Source organism: Canis lupus, chromosome 29 (assembly GCF_003254725.2).
Source record: "Canis lupus dingo isolate Sandy chromosome 29, ASM325472v2, whole genome shotgun sequence".
NCBI lineage: Eukaryota > Metazoa > Chordata > Mammalia > Carnivora > Canidae > Canis > Canis lupus.
In genome coordinates, this window is record NC_064271.1 from 31,574,085 (window position 1) to 31,598,082 (window position 23,998).

General features: G+C 39.0%; 1 protein-coding gene across 20 annotated transcripts in view; it reads left to right on the plus strand.

The window, feature by feature from the left end:
* Positions 1 to 23,998, plus strand: part of RALYL (RALY RNA binding protein like) — a 712,238-nt gene that overhangs the window by 564,725 nt on the left and 123,515 nt on the right. For all 20 annotated transcript variants that reach the window (XR_007407139.1, XM_025433661.3, XM_025433659.3 and 17 more), the window contains one exon: positions 7,891 to 7,966. Coding sequence is in view for 19 of the 20 variants with exons in the window: in XM_025433661.3 (XP_025289446.1) it covers positions 7,891 to 7,966 (76 nt within the window). In the remaining variant the exon portion in view is untranslated. The remainder of the gene's footprint in view (positions 1 to 7,890; positions 7,967 to 23,998) is intronic.

A 23,998-nucleotide genomic window follows, 5' to 3' on the forward strand; every position in this document is an offset into this window, starting at 1 on the left:
TTTCCATGAATCTTTTTAATTCTTCCTTAATTTCCTGGTTGACCCTTTTATCTTTTAGCAGGATGGTCCTTAACCTCCATGTGTTTGAGGTCCTTCCAAACTTCTTGTTGTGATTTAGTTCTAATTTCAAGGCATTATGGTCCGAGAATATGCAGGGGACAATCCCAATCTTTTGGTATCGGTTCAGACCCGATTTGTGACCCAATATGTGGTCTATTCTGGAGAAAGTTCCATGTGCGCTTGAGAAGAATGTGTATTCAGTTGAGTTTGGATGTAAAGTTCTGTAGATATCTGTGAAATCCATCTGGTCCAGTGTATCATTTAAAGCTCTCGTTTCTTTGGAGATGTTTTGCTTAGAAGACCTATCGAGTATAGAAAGAGCTAGATTGAAGTCACCAAGTATAAGTGTATTATTATCTAAGTATTTCTTCACTTTGGTTAATAATTGATTTATATATTTGGCAGCTCCCACATTCGGAGCATATATATTGAGGATTGTTAAGTCCTCTTGTTGAATAGATCCTTTAAGTATGATATAGTGTCCCTCTTCATCTCTCACTACAGTCTTTGGGGTAAATTTTAGTTTATCTGATATAAGGATGGCTACCCCTGCTTTCTTTTGAGGACCATTCGAATGGTAAATGGTTCTCCAACCTTTTATTTTCAGGCTGTAGGTGTCCTTCTGTCTAAAATGAGTCTCTTGTAGACAGCAAATAGATGGGTCCTGCTTTTTTATCCAGTCTGAAACCCTGCGCCTTTTGATGGGGTCATTAAGCCCGTTCACATTCAGAGTTACTATTGAGAGATATGAGTTTAGTGTCATCATGATATCTATTCAGTCTTTGTTTTTGTGGACTGTTCCACTGAACTTCTTCTTAAAGGGGAATTTTAAGAGGCCCCCTTAAAATTTCTTGCAGAGCTGGTTTGGAGGTCACATATTCTTTTAGTTGCTGCCTGTCTTGGAAGCTCTTTATCTCTCCTTCCATTTTGAATGAGAGCCTTGCTGGATAAAGTATTCTTGGTTGCATGTTCTTTTCATTTAGGACCCTGAATATATCCTGCCAGCCCTTTCTGGCCTGCCAGGTCTCTGTGGAGAGGTCTGCTGTTACCCTAATACTCCTCCCCATAAAAGTCAGGGATTTCTTGTCTCTTGCTGCTTTAAGGATCTTCTCCTTATCTTTGGAATTTGCAAGCTTCACAATTAAATGTCGAGGTGTTGAACGGTTTTTATTGATTTTAGGGGGGGATCTCTCTATTTCCTGGATCTGAATGCCTGTTTCCCTTCCCAGATTAGGAAAGTTTTCAGCTAGAATTTGTTCAAATACATATTCTGGCCCTCTGTCCCTTTCGGCGCCCTCGGGAACCCCAATTAAACGTAGGTTTTTCTTCCTCAGGCTGTCGTTTATTTCCCTTAATCTATCTTCATGGTCTTTTAATTGTTTGTCTCTTTTTTCCTCAGTTTCCCTCTTTGCTGTCAACTTGTCTTCTAGGTCACTCACTCGTTCTTCCACCTCGTTAACCCTCGTCGTTAGGACTTCTAGTTTGGATTGCATCTCATTCAATTGGTTTTTAATTTCTGCCTGATTAGCTCTAAATTCTGCAGTCATGAAGTCTCTTGAGTCCTTTATACTTTTTTCTAGAGCCACCAGTAGCTGTATAATAGTGCTTCTGAATTGGCTTTCTGACATTGAATTGTAATCCAGATTTTGTAACTCTGTGGGAGAGAGGACTGTTTCTGATTCTTTCTTTTGAGGTGAGGTTTTCCTTCTAGTCATTTTGCTCAGTGCAGAGTGGCCAAAAGCAAGTTGTATTGGGAAAAAGAGAAAAAGAGAGGAGAGAAAGAAGGAAAGAAAAGAGAAAGAGAAAAAAAAGGGAAGAAAAAGAAAAAAAAACGAAAAAAAAAAAAAAAAGAAGAAGAAAAAGAGAAAGAAAAAGAAAGGAGAAAAAAAGGGGGTGGGGGAAGGAAACAGATCAAAAAGCAAAACAAAACAAAAACAAAAACAAAAACAAACAAACAAAAAAAGAACCACCGGGGAGTATCTTCTGATTCTGTGTTCTTTAAGTCCCTTGGCTTCTCCTGGAAGTTGTCAGTCTAGCTGGTCTTCTGGGGGAGGGGCCTGTTGTGCTGATTTTCAGGTGTTAGCAGTTGGGGGAGCTGCTGTGCCCCTGCCTGGTGCAGGGCTCGGTGGGGGTTGTTTACCCCGTGAGGCCGCAGGAGGAACAGCCCCAGTGGCGGGGCAGCTCTGGAAACCTGGATTCAGCTCCGGCAGGAACTCCTGAGCTCTCCGTCTGCAGGGCCTGGAGGCTCCGGGCGGGGCCGCTGATCTGCTCAGCTGGGGCAGGAGCGTCCTCGCTGTCCTGGGCCCTCCCGGCCTCTGCCTGTCCCGGGGGAGGCCAGATCCTGGGCTGTGTCCCGGCGCCCTGTGTCCCGGCGCCTGCGCTGGTGGATTCGCGCTCCCGGGCCGCGCAACCCCCTCCGCGGAGCCGCCGCCCGAGCCCCCCGAGCTGCTCCTGGAACCGCGCAGCCCCCTCCGCACGGAGCCTCTTCCTCTGCCCGAGCCCCTCCGAGCTGCTCCCGGGGCCGCGCAGCCCCCTCCGCGGAGCCGCCGCCCGAGCCCCTCCGAGCTGCTCCTGGAACCGCGCAGGCCCCTCCGCACGGAGCCTCTTCCTCTGCCCGAGCCCCTCCGAGCTGCTCCCGGGGCCGCGCAGCCCCCTCCGCGGAGCCGCCGCCCGAGCCCCTTCAGCTGCTCCGGGTCCCGCCGGGTCCCGCCGTGCGCGCTGCAGCCCTTAGGGAGCTCGGCGCACTCTCCCGGGGCGCAGGTGCCTGTTACTGTCCCAGGGAGCCCGAGGGCATCCCCGCCCTCCTGGGTCCTGCTCCAACTCCCTGCGAGCCCCTCTCCGCCCGGGAAGGTCGGTGCAGCTCCTGCTCCTCCGGGACGGGGCTCTCCTGTCCTGGGGACACTCCCCCGGCCTCAGCCCGGCTCCTCGCGGGGCCCCTCCCCCTTGGAGGCCTTTGTTCCTTTATGTCTTTTTCCCCGTCTTCCTACCTGGATAGAAGCGCGAACTCTTCTCACTGTAGCATTCCAGCTGGTCTCTCTTTAAATCTCAGGCCGAATTCATAGATTTTCAGGATAATTTGAAGGTTTTCTAGGTAGTTTGGTGGAGACAGGTGATTTGGAGACCCTACTCCTCCGCCATCTTGCTCCTCCCCCCCCCATTTTCTTTTTTAATATATTATTAGCGAGTATTGTATATACTTGTATATACAAGATAAAATTTATATTATAAAGAATGGCCCTAGAGGTACCTGAGTGGCTCAGTCGGTTGTGTCTGCCTTCAGCTCAGCTCATGATCCCAGGGTCCTGGGATGGAGCCCCCACATTGGGCTCCTGGCTCAGCAGGGAATCTGCTTGAGATTCTCTCTTGCCCCTCCCCCTGCCCATGTTCTCTCTCTCTCTCTCTCTCTCTCTCTCTCTCAAATAAATAAATGAATAAAATCCTTTTTTTAAAAAAATGATGCCGTATTAAAAATTCATGTTTCCAATACCCATGCACCCTTCATAGTACATTATAATTAATTTTAAAGCCTCCTAGATGTTCTCCCCAAGTTCCACATTCTTTTTGCCCTTTAAAGGTAGCCGTTCGTCCTAAATTTATTGTTTCTCTCTGCTTGCTCTTCTTTCATTTTACTACATGTATTTTAATTCCTATGTAACATTTGTTTAAATTTTTTAACATAAAGAATTCATTCTGTCAGTGTTTTCCCATGACATCATTCTTTGGTCGGTATTATGCTCCTGAGATTCAGTGTTGTTGCCTATGACTCTAAATCTCTGTCTCTGTCTGTCTCTCTCTCACCTATTGTATAGTATTTCATTTGTAAATGTAACTTAATTATCCTGTTACCTTTCAATGGATATTTGTGGGTTTTCTAGGAATTTTTTCTATGTTGGTGTACTGCAATGAACATTCTGGAGTATATCTTATGAGGCACATATGCTAGAGTTTCTTTGGGTTCATACCTCCTGGTTCATAGAGTTTGGGCATTTTAAGTCCATTATAAACTGTGAAATTATCTTCCAAAATCATTGTACTTCATTTATGCTTATACGTGCAATGTACACATATTCCAATTGCTCCCAAACCTCACCAAATCTTGATACTGTCAGACTCTGTAAATTGTAAATTCAATGGGTATCAGTTGTATCTCATAGTGTTTAAATTCTCCATTCCTGTACTCACTTCAGCAGCACATATAGTAAAATTGAATTCTCCATTACTAGTGAAATTGAGTCTTTTCATGTGTTTACTCAGCATTCATCTTTCCTCTTCTGTACAGTGTCTCTCCTGTGATTTTTGCCCAATTTTCTATTTGGTGGTTTGTCTCTTTTTCCTATTGTGTAAATGAGGTTTTTATACATTCCAGAAACAAATCTTTTCTCAAGGATTTCTTCATCTAGTTTGTGGCCCTTCTTTCCATTGTCTTTGTGTGAATTTGATGAGCAGAAATCCTTTTATTTTATTGTAACATAGTCGAATTTATAAGTCTTGTATTTTAAGGCTAGTGCTTTTTATGTCTGGTTTAAGATTATCCTTCCATATTCTGATCTCAAAAAGATATTCTGCTACCTTCTTCCTACGAGTTATATATGTTTGCCTCTTACACTTAGGTTTTTAATACAGTAGTGATTAACTTTTCTGTGTTAGTGTAAGGTAGAGGTCTAACTTTTTTTTTTTTTAAGATTTTATTTACTTATGAAAGAGCGCACACAAGCACAAGTGGGATGAGGCGCAGAGAGAAACAGACTTCCCACTGAGCCGGGAACCCAATGCGGGGCTCAATCTCAGGACCTTTGGGATCAGGACTGGAGCTGAAGGCAGACACTTAATTGACTGAACCACCCAGACTCCCCAGTAGAGGTCCAATTTCATATTTGTCTTTGTGGTAACTGGTAACCAGTTATTACAGCTTTAGAAGCCTGTCCTTACTCACTGGTCAGCTATGCCATCTCTGTTCTAATGCAGAAATCCACATCTGTGTGTGTCCGTTTAGAAGTCCTCTACTCTGTTGCAGTGGTTCATTTTCTATCCGTACAAATAGTACAGTCTTACTTACTATAGCTTAAAGTAAATCTTGATAAGGCAAGTTTGCCACCTTTGGGGCTTTTTCCAAAGGTTATTTTGACCTTTTGCTCTATACATATACATTTCAGAATCAACTTATCCAACTCTGCGGAGATATAAAAAGAATGTTTGGTGTTTTTACTGAAATTACGTGGAATCAATAAATCAATTTTGGAAGAATTAAAATGTCTGTTATAGCAAATTTTTCAATTTCTCTATTTGTGTAAGGTGTCTGTAAGATCTTCCAGTATAGCTTTATAATTTTCCCTATAAGCAGCTTTAAAATTTTATAGTGTATTTGTCCCTACGTACTTTACTTTATATACATTACATCTTTATAGAAATTATATGTTTTAAAATTATATTTTAAAATAAGTATTGCTGTGTAGAGACATGAAGTTTAATTTTGTATATTGGCTTTGAATCCAACAAATTTATTACATTCTTTCATTAATTATATTAATTTGTGGATGCTTTGGACTTTTTATGTGGACCCACTTATCAACAATTGTGACAATTTCACTTCTTCTTTCTCATGTCTGATACTATTTTCCTGTCTTATTTCACTGACTATGGAATGCAGTACAGCATTATACAGAATTTTTAATAGTGATCACCCTTTTAAATTCCTAGATAAGATGGGCTGGCTTAGTCGGAAGAATATCCAATTCTTGATCTCTTGATCTCGGGGTCATGAGTTTTGTCTTCATGTTGTATGCAGAGATCATAAATAAATAAATAAATACATAAATAAATAAATAAAATTTAAAATGAATAAAATAAATTCCTTGATATTAAAGAAAATGTGGCCAATGTTTTACACTATTAAGTATGACACTTTTCCAGAGATTTTTTTTTTGTAGATGTTCTTAGGTAAAAGAAGGAAGTTTCTGTCTCTTCTTAGTTAAGGGTTTTAACGCGTATGGATATTGAATTCATTGATTTTATAGTTCATTTTCTTTCATGTAGGCACTGTCTCTTTCCCCCTCTAATTCAAGTTCTGGTTTCAGCAAACATCTTCAAGTAACAAGACAGAGCCAGTCTCCCATTTCTATCTGAGTTCCTGTTTTTACTCAGATGTAGGCTTCTCTGAACACCTTACTTTCTAACTAGCTTAATGTTGTATTATTTTTAAAAGAGATACATTATACAGTTGACCCTTGAACAGCATGGGAGTTAGGGGCACTAACCCCTTGCACATCAAAAATTCACATATAGAGGGTGCCTGGGTGGCTAAGTCTGTTGAGCAACCAACTCTTGATTTAGGCTCAGGTCATGATCTCAGAGTAGTGAGATCAAGCTCCCGTGTCAGGCTCAGCACTCAGCAGGGAGTTTGCTTGGGATTCTCTCTCCCTCTTTCTCTCCCCTGCCCTTCTCACCTCTCTCTCCCTCTCTCTCTCTCTAAAATAAATAAATATTTAGAAAAAAATTCACATATAATTTTGACTCCCCCAAAACTCAGCTACTAATAGCCTACTGTTGACTAGAAACCATACTAATAACATAAATAGTAAACATATGTATTGTATCTTATATGTATTATGTACTGTATTTTTACAATAGAAGTAAGCTAGAGAAAAGAAAATGTTAAGGGAAGCAAAAAAGAAAATGTACTTACAGCACTATTGTACTTACTGAAAAAAAACTCTCATATAAATGGACAGTTCAGTTCACAGCAGTATGGAAGAGTCAGCTGTATTTTATCTAGAAATTTGGGTTTTCTTTTTTTAATTTAAATTGAATTAGCCAACATATAGTACATCACTAGTTTCAGATGTGGTGTTCAACTGCTGGGTGGTTCATCCATCCCTAATCCAGTGTATTGATTCCATTGGTAAGGGAGAGAAGCATTCCTTTCTTTTCTGTCAAAATAATGTCACTCACTTTTTTCAAAGCTTTTCTTGAAAAGCTTTTTTTTTAGGTTTTTTTTTTAGATTTTCCTTTTTATCATGCTTTAGGAATTTTAACTTTATTGAATCTTGTTTTTTATGTGATTTTCCAAACCTTTGTCACCAACTTTCCCATCTGAACAATTTTATACATTTATGACAGAAGTTGATTGGTTGTATATAAATACTCTTTTGTCATGTACTTGAGCATCTTACTGTCTTATCTTAGAGATATTTTCATGATTAGTTCATGAAGGCAAAGGCTGTGCTCTCTTCTGGCCACCCCAGAACTATAATTGCACATTCTGATTACCGAGTGGATTGTGTTGTTCCCTCAGTAACTCTGCTACACTCTACAGTCCCACCTTCTCTGTTCCTTTTCTAACGTAGGTGGAAAGATATTGTCGTGGGAAATTAATAATTCCTACTGTGAACAAAGTTCTATTCCATGCAATGTCTATGCAAACTGAGACATTCCCAGCAAAAATCCAATTTAGAAGGATACTGATTCTCTCTCATTATTTACTAAGCATTCTTGATTTCCCTACCTCATTCAACATTGTCTTTTTTCACAGTTCTTATCACTTTCTAATATGTTACATATTTTTCTTATTTATTTTGTTTGTTGTTTACTATCTGTTTCTTCCCCAGGAGAAAGTAAGATTTACAAGGGCATAGATCTGGCCTGTTTGGGACATGACATAGCTCTAACAGTGCCTGGGCTAAAGCAGATGCTCAGTAAATAATCGCTGAATAAATGAATGGTGTGTAACATTTGTATAAGAAAATAGCAGAAGGAAAAAGAAAACCTTATGATTTACTTTTCTCAAATGGATTAATTTTTCCTAAGCAGTACTATATTATTGTTTGCTTTTAGATATCAACATGGCAGGAGAACCCAAACCATACAGACCCAAACCTGGAAACAAAAGACCCCTTTCTGCACTTTATAGGTAAGTAAGCAATTTTACAAGAGACAGTAATGGAAACGTGTTATGGCTTTAAAAGGCAGCATACCCTATATGGAATCAAATGTTTCAAAGAACTATCTTTCCGGGCATAAAGTACAACAAAATGCTGATTTTCAACATATAAGTACATTACACAGCACTGGCAGGGATACCGTGCCCTTAACCTTCCTATCTCCACTTAACACAACCCCTGTACAAGATAGTCCTCTAATAAAACTTAATAAAATTCCCTCATAACTCCACCTGACAAAATGGTGGAAAGGTCAGTATCTTTTAATATTTAGCGTTCTGGTCTTTCCCCCTCTGCGTGCCCAGTTTTTCAGTGTCCACACCCATAATCTCAATTCTAGGGGGATAAGATTAGACGGTATTTGGCATCTTTATTGTTCCGTGTAAACTTTTGTCCTGTTAAGTAAAATTCAGTTCCTTTGGGAAAGAAGACAAGAGTAAATTCATAGAACGTTTAGTTCTTTAAAAACATCCATTTTTGGAGAAAAAAAGTTCTGCTGCTAAGCCATGTGTCCCACTTAATGAACCTTTGTCAGTGGTTTTCATATTGTTAAGTGGGGATTTTATACCTCTCTCTGTTAAATTCCCTTTTGTTATGCTTCACCAATTGTTCCAAGCTATTGAGGTCTCCCATCATCAAATTTATTTAGTCTTCTCCCAGATACGTATCTTCCTTCCATCAGTGTCCAAATCCAAAGAGCCAATGTAAGTGATGAGCAAGGCCCCTCCTTGATATTATTTGGGTAAGGAAATATTGAGTTATACTTGTCAAAATTGATTATATTCTGATATACTACAGTAAGAAGAGTATTCAAAAGGTAGCTTGGAGCTGTTTTTTTGTCTTTGTTCTCTGAGAACTAGCATATCTCTTTTTTTTTAGCCACTCACAGCCTCATTTCCCAAACATGAAATAAAAGGGTCAGAATTAGATGAGTTTCAAGGTCCTGTTCATGCCTAACACCCCAGAGCCCTCTAATGTATCAGAGATCCTAAAGGATATATTGAAAATATGTCTTAATTGCTCTTATTATTTTTACTGTGTGAATTTATTTAACTTTCACTTAAGTTTTACATAAAAGTGGAAAGGTGCAGGTCTTAACAAATTTGATAAGTGACCATAAGGCAGTATTGATGTTAAAGGTCAGAAATGAAGTCACCACCAAAGGCAAGTGATACTTTCTGTACATTGTTTGAGGTAAAGGATAATACTAATTAAATGGGCAAATGCAAGTTCTTTTTTCGATCAGATTCATTTTGAAGTGTATATGCAGAACTGCTGCTAATGCGGAACATTTGAAAAGTCGAATTTTCAAAAATTAACAAAACAAACTATCAGTGGCTTTTTTTTCTCATCAAAGAGTTACCACAGTGCAGTAATGTTAATTTTCGCATTTTCTCTGTTCTTGGACTGTTTTGATTTCCTTATGAGAATAGAAGCTTATGACAAGAAACAGATGTCTTTTTAACTATTATTTCTCTATTGCTAAATTATATTGAATTGTGAATTCAAACGAATCAGAAGCAGAAGCTCATTTAATCTGATATATTGTATACAAATCACATTAGTGGAAAAATGCTTATTTATCCTGTTTTCATCTGTTTACATAAATGAAGGCCAGGATGTCGTGAAATTACAAAGCTGTAACAAAGAGAACAAAAGAGAGCTGAGAAAGCCCTTTTATACACACCTTCTCATTCTTACATAAGCTTCATAATAGTAATACCTTCTTTTTATGTGGGCAAACTGTGTTTTCATAGTCAGTATTCATCTGTTCACCACAGAACTCCACAAGGTTGGTATTATATGCCTTGCATTATAAATGAAAAAACGAAGTTTCCAAGACATTAAAGGACTCACCCCAACTAAAATAACAAGATTAGGAACTGAACTGTGGTTTTCAGTCTTCAGTTATAATGATCTTGCCACAAGATCGCAGCTCCCCATATTTACTCACCTGCTACTATCTAAATGATAGATATTATTAAAAAGCAGAGATTCCTGCCCACCAAAACCAATAATCAGTTATATTTCTATCCATGAAAATCATGCCAGCAGGTGGCAAAGGGAAGACTTTACACTAGACGTAGTATAAGGACAATGGTTGCAAACAATTTCTGTGATCATAGGGCATAGGTTTTGAGCTTCAAGTTCTTTATCTCATATAATGGTTGTATAATTTTCTCCAAAGGGTAAAATTAAATAATTGAGGCAAAAGCACCTAGGTTATTGCAGAGACTATGGTAGCAGTTTGAAAAGAGATTGTTTCTGCTTTCCTTTTCTTTGTATCCTGGGTCTGTTTTCCTCATCTGTGAAATGAAAGAGCTGGAATAATTACATTTCTCCATTTGTTTATTCATTCATTCATACAGGACATGTTTATTGTGTGTCCACTATGGCTTAGGTACTATGGTGGCTGCTTTTCAAGGCAAGTGACATAGATAATGCCAAGGCTACAAGGCAGGAAGAGAACAAATGAAATAAAAGTAAATTATTTTTCTGGTTATTAGTAACTTCTGAAAGACCTTTGTGCTCTAAACTGCTATGTCGCTATATCTATTTACTCTGTTGGGGAAGTGTATGATTCTCTATCAGACTTTCTCCTTCACCTGTCTCCATTTTGTCTCCATCACCAACCACAAAGTACTAATTACAAGGAATACACACTAAGGCATTACTTTGCTTTGTTACTTCTTTTTTGTTTAAGATTTTATTTATTCATGAGAGACACAGAGAGGCAGAGATATAGGCAGAGGGAGAAGCAGGCTCCCTGCAGGGAGCCTGATGTGGGACTCAATCCCAGAACTCTGGGATCACACCCTGAGCCGAAGGCAGACACTCAACCCCTGAGCCACCCAGGTGTCCCACTTTGTTACTTCTTTTAATAAGATTTTCAGTTTAGCCAAACAACCTTCACCAAGCATTTATCATGTGCTAAATTAACACGGTATACATGAAAGACACACACAAAAAAATTTAAAACATACTGAAGCCTTCAAATATTTGCTGTGATTCATGAGTTAGACATACATATAAATAAGGAACATAAATAAAGTATACATTCAGGTCTATGAGAAAATAAATGCGTTACTGATCCTGCCTAGGGGGAGAGAGTTAATGATCCTGCCTAGGAGTGAAAAGCCTGGGTGACACCTGAGCCGGCTTCTAAAGAGGCAGGTAGTCACTCACTAGACAAAAAGAAAGAAGGGCATGATGGGCAAAGAAAATGTGAACAGGGTAATTGGCACAGAAAAAAAAAAAGAACATCTCATGCCGAGAACTAGTATAGTTCACTTGGTGAAGAAAAGATAACTGGAATGCTGTGGCAGCTCAGGCTATCAGGATTTTAATATGCCTGCTTATCAGATTAAGGAGATTTGGATTTTATTCTACAAGCAACAAGGACCCATTTGAAAATGATGTGCAATTGAAAATGGGATGGAGGGATGGGTGAGAGTCACAGACGCATCCAAGATTTCCAGCTTGGACAACTGAGGGGATTATCAGATGAGTCTGATAGAAGAAATAGGAAATATCTGATAAGCAACAGTAGGCTCAGGCATAAGTTTGGGGAAAGGAAGCAAAAGAAATTATTTAAGTCTTGGACATGAATTCATAAAGACAGACAATTCATTAAAATAGCACTTGCAATAAAAATGTCTCCCATTAGAGGCTATTTGTAAATGAAACATAATTAATCATTTGTGAACATGCCATAAATATTGGACCTAGTCCTAATGGTGAATAGCAAATCCATTCTCTAGGGAAAATATTGTAACTTTTAATAAATTTCTGCTTCACATGTGCTGTGTACATTACACAGTGTCTATGGTGCTCTAAAATAAAATTCTTCCCCCCCGGGAAGTGAGTTTCCCAGCATGCCAAGTTCCAATTAATGCTAAATAATAGCTAAATGAGAATTGTGTGATGGTTTTGTTTCTGCTTGTAAAGGAGACAGACCTTTCCTCTCTGATGTGAGTAAGGCTGACAACCAGAGAACAAAGATACTATTTATCAGAGCTGACCAAGTACAGGTTTTCACGCACCTAGAGGCAGCCCTCCCAGTCACAGGGAGCACTGCTCAGTAAGACACATGAAATGAAGCTTCATCCCACTCATTGCATGGATGATATTACTAGGTATCATTACCAAATATGGTTTTATGCCAAATATGATCATACAAATGTCTTTCATAGCAGCCTTCCCACCTCACAGAGATGACCGTGGAAATCAAGCTTGTCACTGCAAGTGACTTTAGGACTCCTTAAGATTGTCACAGGGTGACCTCTGTAGTATCACTCTTTTAAGACCAGGGATCCCTGGGTGGCGCAGCGGTTTGGCGCCTGCCTTTGGCCCAGGGCGCGATCCTGGAGACCCGGGATCGAATCCCACATCGGGCTCCCGGTGCATGGAGCCTGCTTCTCCCTCTGCCTGTGTCTCTGCCTCTCTCTCTCTCTCTCTCTGTGACTATCATAAATAAAAAAATAAAAAAAAAAAAAAATTTAAGACCATCACCGTGGCGATAACCATGAATGCAGGTTATTATCATAGGAAGTTCAATGACCAAAACACTTTCAGAGCCTGGGCCTAGTAAGATGACTCTATAGCAAAATATTTCTGACTGTTTACCACTTGACCTATGTAAATTCTGTTGTCATCCCGCATGGTGACTGTCACATCATGGGAAAGGGGGACCCTCAGGTGACCCAGAATGTTCCCTAGGACCTTGGCAATTGAAATGAAATTAGCAATAGCAGCTAATTTCAGCTAATGCTAAATAGCAAAAATCAATATGGAGGAAAAGCAGCCTGCACATCTCCACTTCATTGACTTTCTCTGTTTGCTAAGGAATGTTTGCCAATTAGCTATTGATTATTTTATTTATTTTTCTGTCTCCTTCTATAATGTCAAGGGATAATACACATACATTTTCATTTTCAGAAGCTTAGTATGTCTAGTGTCAGTGCTCCCTTCACACTGGTAAAGGCTTCCATTTCACTTACCTGGTCAGGTGGGCCCACTCAGAAAGCCATCTAGGAATGGACTCTATTTAATTCCATTTAAACAGAATTTGAGGGCAGCCTGGGTAGCTCAGTGGTTTAGTGCTGCCTTCAGCCCAGGGTATGATCCTGGAGACCCAGGATCGAGTCCCACATCGGGCTCCCTGCATGGAGCCTGCCTCTCCTTCTGCCTGTGTCGCTGCCTCTCTTTCTGTCTCTGTGTGTGTCTCTCATGAATAAATAAAATATTTTAAAAAATAAAATAAAATAAACAGAATTTGAGGAGGACAGGGGGAAGGACAGTTAACTCCCACCGTCTGTGATGATGAACCCTGTCCTTCTGGAATGGGCACAAGCCCCAACACTGACACGTCCACAAGGTTCAGTTTGAAAGTAAGTTGTTGCTGGGTCTAATCATGGTCAATTAGCTCCTAATTCAATCTCGGGCAATCAAATGACTGGCATACAAAAGTGTGGTGGCCAATATCCACAAGAGAAAATAAAAAGATCCACTTCTAAAACTCCAAGCTGAATACCCATACATCTGGGTAATTGAAGGTGACTTCTCTTTAATTTACACCTATCAAGAGAACATGAAATACTGTAGAACCAGAAAAGGTCCCAAATACTCACTTTGAAGATGATTTTAAAATGTGCAAATGTTTTATATGAGTATGTTGGATGGAAAGAGTGTCAAACTGGTCTGCATCCTAAAATTGGCTTAGCCGTATCAGTGATTTGAACTCCATCTCCTATTCAGCTGCTTGAAGGAAGAAAGTTTCCTCAGAGACGATATACTTAAGTAATCTGGAACTATTGTAGATGCTCTACAAATTTTAGTTATTCTCATTATTATGTTTGTTCAAAGAAAAAGGTCTATAATAAAGTATTTTAAGAAGTTATTTTAAATGAGCCCTGAGTAAAAAAATAAAAAAGTAATAATAAAATAAATGAGCCTTGAGCTACGATAATGTTGCTAAAATTCATACAGTCAGCCAAACAGGTTAACATTTTCTATAACTGCCTAAAATGATATTTTTGGGGAAAAAAATATTACATTTACTTAGAGTATGTCCCTCATATTTCAACACTAAGCAAATGTAATTTATAAACCCTTTAATTTAAAATGTTTGGAGAAATGCTGACACTATACCCATTAAAATAGTACTGCTACAGGCAGTTCTCTGCTAGGTTAAGGAATGGCCTATTTGCAGTCTTCTGTGACGTTTTTAACGCATAAATATCCATGAATAAATATCTTCTTGCATATGGAAAGAACGTGGTAACAGTAAAGGGAGACTGCATGGTACAATTTCTTAACACAGAGAATCCATCTCTAAGGCTTTGCTTTTTGAAAGAGTATGGTTCTATTTGTTTGATTTGAGGTAATTTATGATAAAATCAAAGGAAACCAAACCATGCAGCCCATTTTAAAAAAAGGTAAATCATAAGAATCAAGAATTAGGGAATTAGGAGTTGGGTGTGTCAGATAGGATCAAGCAAATTATACTTAGAAATCTTATGCAATAGTAAGAAGTGGGCATCAGACTTAGCTACAAGATTCCGGGCAGTCAAGGCAAAGAGGGCTTGCATAGTAATGTATGTAACCATCTATTAAAAGCAAGTACTCCAAGTTGTGATAAGAAACCATTTTTTGCTAACTCTCTCTTCTCAGATAAACATATCATATATAAAAAATCTAAACAGCATGGTAGTACCTTCAGTACTAGTTATACAATAAACACACACATTCATGCGCACACAGTATTTTTAAACTAATGGAACTTTCCTTGTGAAGTCACTCAATAAAAACCAAGAGTGAGCCACACGGACTTTTTTCTGCTTCTCCCAAGGCAGTTTACCATCTTGTGACAAATCGCATAAAACTGAAAAAAGAGTGATGGTCCAAAATAGCTAGATGTCCAGAGCAGTCCGGATTCAAATTACCCGTATTAGCTGCATACAAGGAAGAGATAGAAAGCAAGAGTGGACTGACCCCTTTGGTTGGCTTATATATTCAGCCCCAAGGACTGGAAGAGAAAGACCATGCTTGGTTTTTTTTGTTTGTTTGTTTGTTTTTTTAAAGATTTTATTTTATTTTTTTTAATCTTTTTTTTTAATTTTTATTTATTTATGATAGTCACAGAGAGAGAGAGAGAGGCAGAGACACAGGCAGAGGGAGAAGCAGGCTCCATGCACCGGGAGCCCGATGTGGGATTCGATCCCCGGTCTCCAGGATCAGGCCCTGGGCTACAGGTGGCGCTAAACCGCTGCGCCACCCAGGGATCCCTAGTTTTTTATGATCCTTTACATGAGAGCCTCTTGACCTGTTATTTAATACTCTTCTAATATGGGGAGAAATGGAAAAGGAACGATAAACTTAGCATGGGCTAGAAGGGGCTGAAATTTCACCTCTTCCTCATAGCTTGAAGGTACAAATGAAGACGTGCAACTCTTTTCTTGTACCTGGCAACTGTACTGTACTTTAGAAGCTGCAGTCTGTCCTAAAATAGTTGCTTTCTATCATTTGTGAAAACAGGGTTTTCTCTTGAACCAAAGCCTCCTTATCAGCAGGACTCAAGTGTTACGGACTTTTATGCTATATGTTCTTTGTGTCTCGCTATGTTTGTGTTCTTGCTTTACATGATGGCGTATTAAGGTTAGAGCACCAACAGAAATACCACTAGTCCCCAGGAAGCGTAGGAGGATGATGGTCATTTCACATTCCTGGGTCAATGTGTAAGTGCTCCCTGACTGGGAGAAAGGTGCTTTCTGGATTTTATCTTCTAAAAGAGAATGTCCTTCTTGTTCACTAAATGGAGTGTCTTCACGGTCAGTGTTGACTTTGTTTGTTTTCATCATTTTATTTATTTGGTCATTATTTTTAGATCCCGTGACCTGTTTTTTTAGTATAGTCCTGGGTAGAGAATTTGGGGCCTTAAGATTCCAACCTAAGATTATTTAAGTTGGTTGTTTTTTGTTTCAGAAAGTTATTTCATTCCTTTTTTGCCCACTGAGGGCTCATATCTCATCTGTTGTCTCAATCTACACATTAAGTTCACAATTCCAGGATATGTTTCTTCCTTTTCCACAAGACTACATGGAAGGACCATGAAAGAAATTGAAATGCATCTAAAGTCTTATTTTTTTTAAGATTTTATTTATTTATTTATGAGAGACACAGAGAGAGGCAGAGACATAGTCAGAGGGAGAAACAGGATCCCTGTGGGGAACCTGATGTGGGACTTGATCCCAGGACCCCAGGATTACAACCTGAGTAGAAGGCAGATACTCCACCACTGAGCTACCAGGCATCCCTGAAGTCTTATTTTTAAACAAAATTAAAGACTTAAAAATCTTTAGTGTGGGAGTGGTACCCTCTCCTTACACTGTTATTAATATAGTGAAAACCAAAATCTTTTCCCAACGCAGAAATCCTTTCTACAAAGACAGTGACGAAGGAAACAGCTTTTCTTATTGAATAAGTACCCAGAATGTGATGCGTATCATAAGTAATCTGTTAAGGGTTCACAAAGACAGAAAGAAATCTCACTCTTTAATATAGAAAAGCAGATATAACCCATCCTATACATGTTCTCAAGATAAACAATAACTAATCCTTGGGTAAGAGGACATAAAAACATCATGTGTCATGTGTAGTTCATTGTAAATTCACCTGGTAACTGAGGTGACCATTTGCATTAACTAATCTGGCTTTATCCAGATGAAAATTAAACTTCTCATATCTTTATGACAGGTAGTTTTGCAACCTGGAACACCTAAGTTAGACTCCTACACTCCCACAGAAACTGAAAGATAGGGATGCTATCTCCTTTGATGTTTACATTTCAAAGAGATGTCCTCAAAACATCTCAAAACATGGCTCCTATGTCTCCAAAAAAAAAAAAAAAAAATACCTAAGTCATAAAGACCTATTTAGTTTTTAAAGAGATTTATGTACCAAAGAGGGAAGAAAGTCTACAATGACACATTTTCTAAAGTAAATACTCAAAGAAAAAGGAAGGAGGGGAATATTTTCCCTAATTTTCAAGAGGGAGTTTTAAATTTCAAGGGTTTTATCTCATTTTTCTTAAAGTTCAGTTGAAAGTGATATTTACGGACTTGATTTGTACCACCTCACGGATTGCTCCTCTGAAGTACAGGGCTTTTGCTGAAACTTTCCCATCTCACATACAGGAATGCTTTGTGACCATACTGACTGCTTATCTTCTAAATAAGAAAAAAATAGTAATAAGAGAAGTGTCATGACGTAGAAGAATGTCTGAGCATTAAAAAAAAAATGGGGAGAGGAGAAAAGATGAAATGAATATTCATAATCTAGATGGAATGATTGGATTCGTAAGAAGCCAAACAGCTTTCTTTCTTCTATCATCTTTTCTCACTTTTACAATGTGATTTTTATTTTATTTATTTTATTTATTTATTTATTTATTTTTATTTATTTATGATAGTCACAGAGAGAGAGAGAGAGAGGCAGAGACACAGGCAGAGGGAGAAGCAGGCTCCATGCACCGGGAGCCCGACATGGGATTCGATCCCGGGTCTCCAGGATCACGCCCTGGGCCAAAGGCAGGCGCCAAACCGCTGCGCCACCCAGGGATCCCCTACAATGTGATTTTTAAATCACATATAATTATTTTATAAAAGTATCTGATTTTATTATCTTTGTAAAATGTATTTGGTCAATTGCATTTCAAAAAAACACAAATTCTAAAATAATAGAAAATGAAGAGTTAGAGAAAAATTTTTTGAGGTTTTAATTATGAGCAAGGTTGCACACTAAAAAAAGGGAAATTTGTTAGCTTTGGTTGGCTTTAAATATATTAATTAGAAATCGGTCCACAAATTTTCTTATAAAAATTAATAAACTAAATGCAAGAATAATTCTTCCAATTGAGTTATAAGTGCTAAAAGCAAAGCTTGAGTGCCTCTTTTTTTTTTTTTTTTTTTGAGGTCTAGAAAGATGAGGGCAGAAAAAGACAGCATAGTCTCACTAGATTATTAGTCAGCCATGTATGATGAATGTTTCTCACAAAACTTTGTTCTTTTAGAAATTAATTAACTCTATTAAACTTTCAAAATTTCTTTCTAGTGGAATGATGGCATGATTGATAATTCAAACTTACTGGGATTGTTAAATAGAATACTCGAGATACTAGTGGATCTTCTTCCAAACCCAAGGAGTGTGAAGTAGATTTCATTTAGGTTTGCTGTGGAATAAAAGGACAAGGGGCTTGTTTTGAGTTAAGCATATTACATTGCAAATGAAACTGAGATGTTGTATATTTTATCCTTTAATATTTGTCTGAAATATCCTCTCTCTGGCCAAATTTCTGCTTTTGTGTCAGAATCACTCAGTCGTGAAAAGACGTCTGGGGTCATTAGAAGGAGCAATGGATTGGAATTTAGGAAACTTACAACCACATCATGTATCTGCTAGTACCTGCCCATGCCAGCTAGGTGATTCTAAGCAATAGGACCTCTTTTAAGTTCAACTTTCTTAGAACATGAAGGCATCAAGTTAAACCATTTCTTAGTTGATTCCCATTTCTAACATTCTGGGTATTGTGCTTTTATTTTCTGATCCAAAAACAAAAGAAGGGCAAAGGTGCTTTATTATCAAGTTTATTTCTTTTTTTCCTTCAAAGTTGATCCAGTAACTAAAAATATTCATATCTTTTGACTAAGCAATTTCAGTTCCAGAAGTATAACTAAGAAAATAATTCTAAATATTTAAACAATATAAAAATATGTGAAATTATTCTTAAGATGTTCTTTGCAGTTTTATTTAAAACATTGAACAATCTGATCCAGCCAAAATATTATGCAATAATGAGTATGGCAACATCCATTAGATGGAATGCTCACGAAGTGTTCATAATGACATGGAAAAATTTCAGGCTTGAGTAGACGAAGAAGCAAAATTATATAAACAGCATATATAACAGCATATAATTACACAAACATTATATATTTTATAAACATACGACCAAAGCTATTTAACAAAAGAAACAAATATATGCAGAAAAAAATAGAGATCAAAATATTAGCTGTAATTCTTTGGACAGTGAGGATATGGGTGATATTTTTCTTGTAACTTTAATACCTAATGCAAATTTTCTTTAATGAGAATTTTATAACCGAGGGAGAAAAAAGAGAGAGATTTAAAAGCCAGATTTTTCCAGTGGTAGATGATAAACAACACAAAAGCACTCAAAACAGGCAACAATGAGGATTTTTTTTGTGCTTAGTGTTGTGCAAAATCAATTCAGTAGATAAAGCCCTTCATCTTTGGAACTACACTTCTTTAGTTACTGTGGTTATTCAAAAAGTTGGTGTTCTGAAAGGGGCAACTTCATTAACATTCAGTGCAGGCCAGCAGCCTTGTGTGGTGAAGCAGTTAACTGCCAGGACTAACTGCAGGAAGTAGCCTGTCAGTCAGTCAATACCATGATGGGATTAGGAGCTCAGTGTGCAGAGGGGAGTGTGAGGAGCAGGGTGCAGGGGAGAGCAGCTGAAGTCATCTAATCTCCAAAAATGAAAAGTCAAAATTTATGAGCCCTTAAGTGATGCAATAAAATAAGTAATCAGGAATGCATAGTGATGGCAGTTCTTCTGACTACAAAATAGTGAAGCAGTGGTAAGACAGTGGTGCTTGCCTGATGATAACGGTCCCTCTTTGTATTTAAAGCTGTAATTCAGTCACTTTGCCGCTGTTGATGTTTTGAAAGGGCATAGTGTATGAGAGCTACAAATGGTAACAGAATAATTTGGAATAAAGCCCAGGTTACGTCCTTAACATACAGAGAGTGGGACATGACAGAAAAAAGAGGGGATAGGTTCTGTGTTGCAAACTCTTAACAGAGAGAATCAGTCAATGCAGGAGAACCAGGGGTAATGAGTCTGGGTACAGTAAATATATTAGAATGTATTTATGAAAAAAAAAGGAAAAAGAAATAGAGCATGACTCACAAATTACAGATAATCATGTGTGAAATAGCATTTGGAGGCTGGATTACTTAGCAACTCTTAATGAAACTATCCACCAACATCTGGGTATAGACATTATTTGTGATATTGTGAGAATTCAGGAAGAATTGAAGTCAAATAGTGACTTCTAATTTCTTAATTTGCTAAAGGTTGTCTTTTTCTCATTTTTTCTTTACTCTTTATTACCTAATCTCAAGATAGTAAATTTAATGTTCAGAGTGTTTAGGAAGAAAAATTATATAATCAGTATTTGAAAATACAGACTAAATTGAATATAAAAATGTTGAAACACTTGACATGAAAAAATATAAAGAGATTATAAGAAATAAGTAGTATTAGACATTCCATTTTAACTGAAAAATCAAATACATTATTTTTTAAATGTAATGCTAAAGAAAACAGAAAGCAAGAAAGAACAGCTTTATGTATACATGAAGCATAATGCAGGCAGGCAGTTATTAGACAACAGGTAGAGACAGCACGAGGTGGTAAAGACAAATGAAAGACTTCACATGGGGTCAGCCCTGAGACTCTTTTGAGGAATGATAGAGACTTGGAGAAGAATCTCTGATCTCAGCAATTTTGAGTGAGCCACACCATCTCAAGCCTGGAAGGATAACTTATCCCTAAGCCTCTATTAATAGACCTGGCTCATAGATTTACCAAATTCAGCCTGTATTAGAGATTCTCAGTGGATCTAGTAGAGGAGAAGGAAACATAGAATCACTAATTCAATTGTTTATCAATTATTAAACACCTACTAGATAGTTTTCTGGGCACTGAGGATACATTAGTTAAAAAAATGGACAAAAATCCTTGACCTTGCCTTCAAGTGTGAGATAAATGATAATAAACAAAAATAAATAATTAAATGAAGCATACATTAGAAGGCAGGAGGTGTTATAGATAAAAGTAAAGCAAGGCAAGAGGGATAGGGGGTGGGAAGATGAGAAGTGATGCGACATTCAGTAGATGGTGAGTGAAGACCTGGTTGAGAAGGTGATATTTGAGCAAAGACTTGAAGGAGGTGATGATCAGGTAAGGTTTCACCTGGGGAAAAGCATTCTGGGCAGAGTGATGAGCACCACAAAGCCCTTAAAGCAGAAGCATACCCAAGTGTTAAGAAAAAGAAGGAAGGCCAGTGTTTCTGGAGTAGAATCAAGCAAAGCTGGGGGCTGGGAGGAGGCGAGAGGCTAAGGCAGAGATGCAATTAGGGTGCCAAGTCATGGAAAGCCTCACAGAGCATTGAAGTGCTTTGGCTTTAACTCGGGATGAAATGGAGGACCTCTGGAAGATCTTAAATGAAGGAGTACCATGACAGCAGTTAAATTTGGAATAGTCACTTTTGCTTTATGTTGAGAATAGGTTATGAAAGAGCAAGGGAGGAACATGGGAAAACACACAAAAGATTATGACTCAAACAAAGTGGTAATAGCTGAGATAAGAAGAGTGGTTATATGGTGGATATATTTTGAAAGTAGAGCCAACAAAATTACAAATTGGGTGTGGACTCTGAGAGAAGGAACAAAATCAAGGATCATAAGATCTACTGCTAGATAAAATTTACTGTCTTAAAAAAAGTATTTTTATCACATTTAGTTAGCTGGGATAGGTTTGGTTGAGTGGTCTTGCTCTTTGTGATGTCCACATGGCTTCTGTGCTTACGTGTCTGGCACTTCAGCTGGAGCTGGCTAGAACAGCCATGGTGACTGAGCATCTTTTTCCACCTGGTCTGTCCATGTGGTTAGCTTAGACTTTATTATGGCCCAGTGGCCTCTGACTAATCAGTTTTACATAGTGATGGAGCTCATGAAGGAGGAAGAAGCTGCACATCCTCTTAAAATCTAGGATGAAAATTCTGCAGTGTCACATCTGCCACAGTATCCTTCTGAGAGCCAAGTATAAGGCCAATTCATATACAAGATGAGGGGACATAGACTCCAGATCTTAGTAGGTGGAAGGAAAGAATTGATAATGAGCAGACCAGCTCCCTTAGAAATCTCCAAGGTTTGGACTGAGCACCTGAACATATGAAGCTGCAATTGAGATGCGCAATACTCATGGCAGGGATTGGAGTAGGCCAAGGTGGGCAGTAGAGATTAGGGTTTTGGTTTTTATTAAAGTAGAGAGATCTAAGTGAAAATGTCGAATACATAATCTGGAGGTCAGGGAGAGGTCTGAACTGGATACATCCAGTCTGAACTGGATACATTTGGGAGTCATCAGTGGGTAGATGGTCTTCAAAACCATGACAGTAGCTGATGGCAAACACCAAAGGGGTAAAGATAAAAAGAGAGAATGGGGACTCCTGGGTGGCTCAGCGATTGAGTGTCTGCCTTTGGGCCAGGACCTGATCCTGGAGTTCCAGGATTGAGTCTCACGTCGGGCTCCCTACGTGGAGCCTGCTTCTCCCTCTGCTTGTGTCTCTGCCTCTGTGTGTGTGTGTGTGTTTCTCATGAATAAATAAATACTTAGAGAGAGAGAGAGAGAGAAAGAGAAGAATTCCAAAGACTGGGCTCAAGACCATACCAATATTTGAAGTCAGCATCTAGCAAAGGTGACTCCAAAGAAACAACTAGTGAGGTAGACTAAGTAGTATGAAATTCAGCGATAAAAACATTTTCAGGAAGAATTAATCAGTTCGGTGAAGTGGTCTTCAAAGTCCATGGTAACTAATGATTTACCACCACCAGTCTCAGCACTGTGGAGACAGCTGGAGATTTCAACAAGACTGTAACCACCAAGTTTAGGGTCCTGGCTCAATCCTGCCTAGTTAACTCAGGGAGCAGCCCAGACACAGACCGGACCTGGAATGATAAACCCAAGCTCTCGTAAAATAGCTCTAGCTGCAGTTAGAGGGAGAGACTAACATGAAGCCAAGATGCAGCTCTGTGAGTCACATAGAACTTCCAGCACAACCCAGGAAGAGGTAATATGGAGGACTCCAGGCAGGTGATTGGCATCACACAATTTTGTCAGCATGTGGCAGTTGAGGTCATTACAACCCTGACATTTGATGCCAGGGTTTAATATTTTCAAAGATTAAGTGGGGGGTGGGGGTACTCTGGGTCTGAGAGAGGTTGAGGTTACCCAGACAGGAGGTTCATCTACTGGACAGGTTTGTCACTGGGAAGAGGGCAGCAGCACAGTTCAACAAAACATGCACGAGATGAAGGGTTGTTTCCCAGGCCCATGTCAGCCTTTAACTACCCCTTGGCTTGAATGAGTTTCAAGAATTTTACTAAAAAGAGGGCAAAAGAGAGGATGAGGCTGTGCCTGGGAACTGAGTGGGTATGAGACTATGGGGCCCAGATTGCAGCCAGCGTGTGTGTGTTGGGTGGGGGGCGGGGGGGGGCGGTGTTGTGAGGGAGGCAGGTGAGGACAAGAGCCAACTGCTGCTGTCAGCCTACTGGAGCTGGCCTGTGAGTACGCGCCTTATGTCCATTAGCACCATTCACACCCCGTACCACTTATTGTGACTGCCAATCAGAAGACTGTGCAGCACTGCATTGCCTCTGATCTCTTCATTTAGACTTGGGGGGGGGTGTAAATGACATCATAATGCTGCAAAAAGCAGGGTGGAGGATTGGGATTGGAAAATGGATAACTCTGACTGATAAGCTGCTCCCCAGTCTGTGCTGCTGGCAGATGCACAGTTTCTCTGTAGGATTCAACAGTTATTAGCAAGCAACTAAATAAGACAATGGAAAGAGACAGATGTATACAATGGAATATTCCTCAGCCATTAGAAATGACAAATACCCACCATTTGCTTCCATGTGGATGGAACTGGAGGGTATTATGCTGAGTGAAGTAAGTCAATCGGAGAAGGACAAACATTATATGGTCTCATCCATTTGGGGAATATAAAAATTAGTGAAAGGGAATAGAAGGGAAGGGAGAAGAAATGGGTAGGAAATATCAGAAAGGGAGACACAATATGAAGACTCCTAACTCTGGGAAACGAACTAGGGGTGGTGGAAGGGGTTGGGGGTG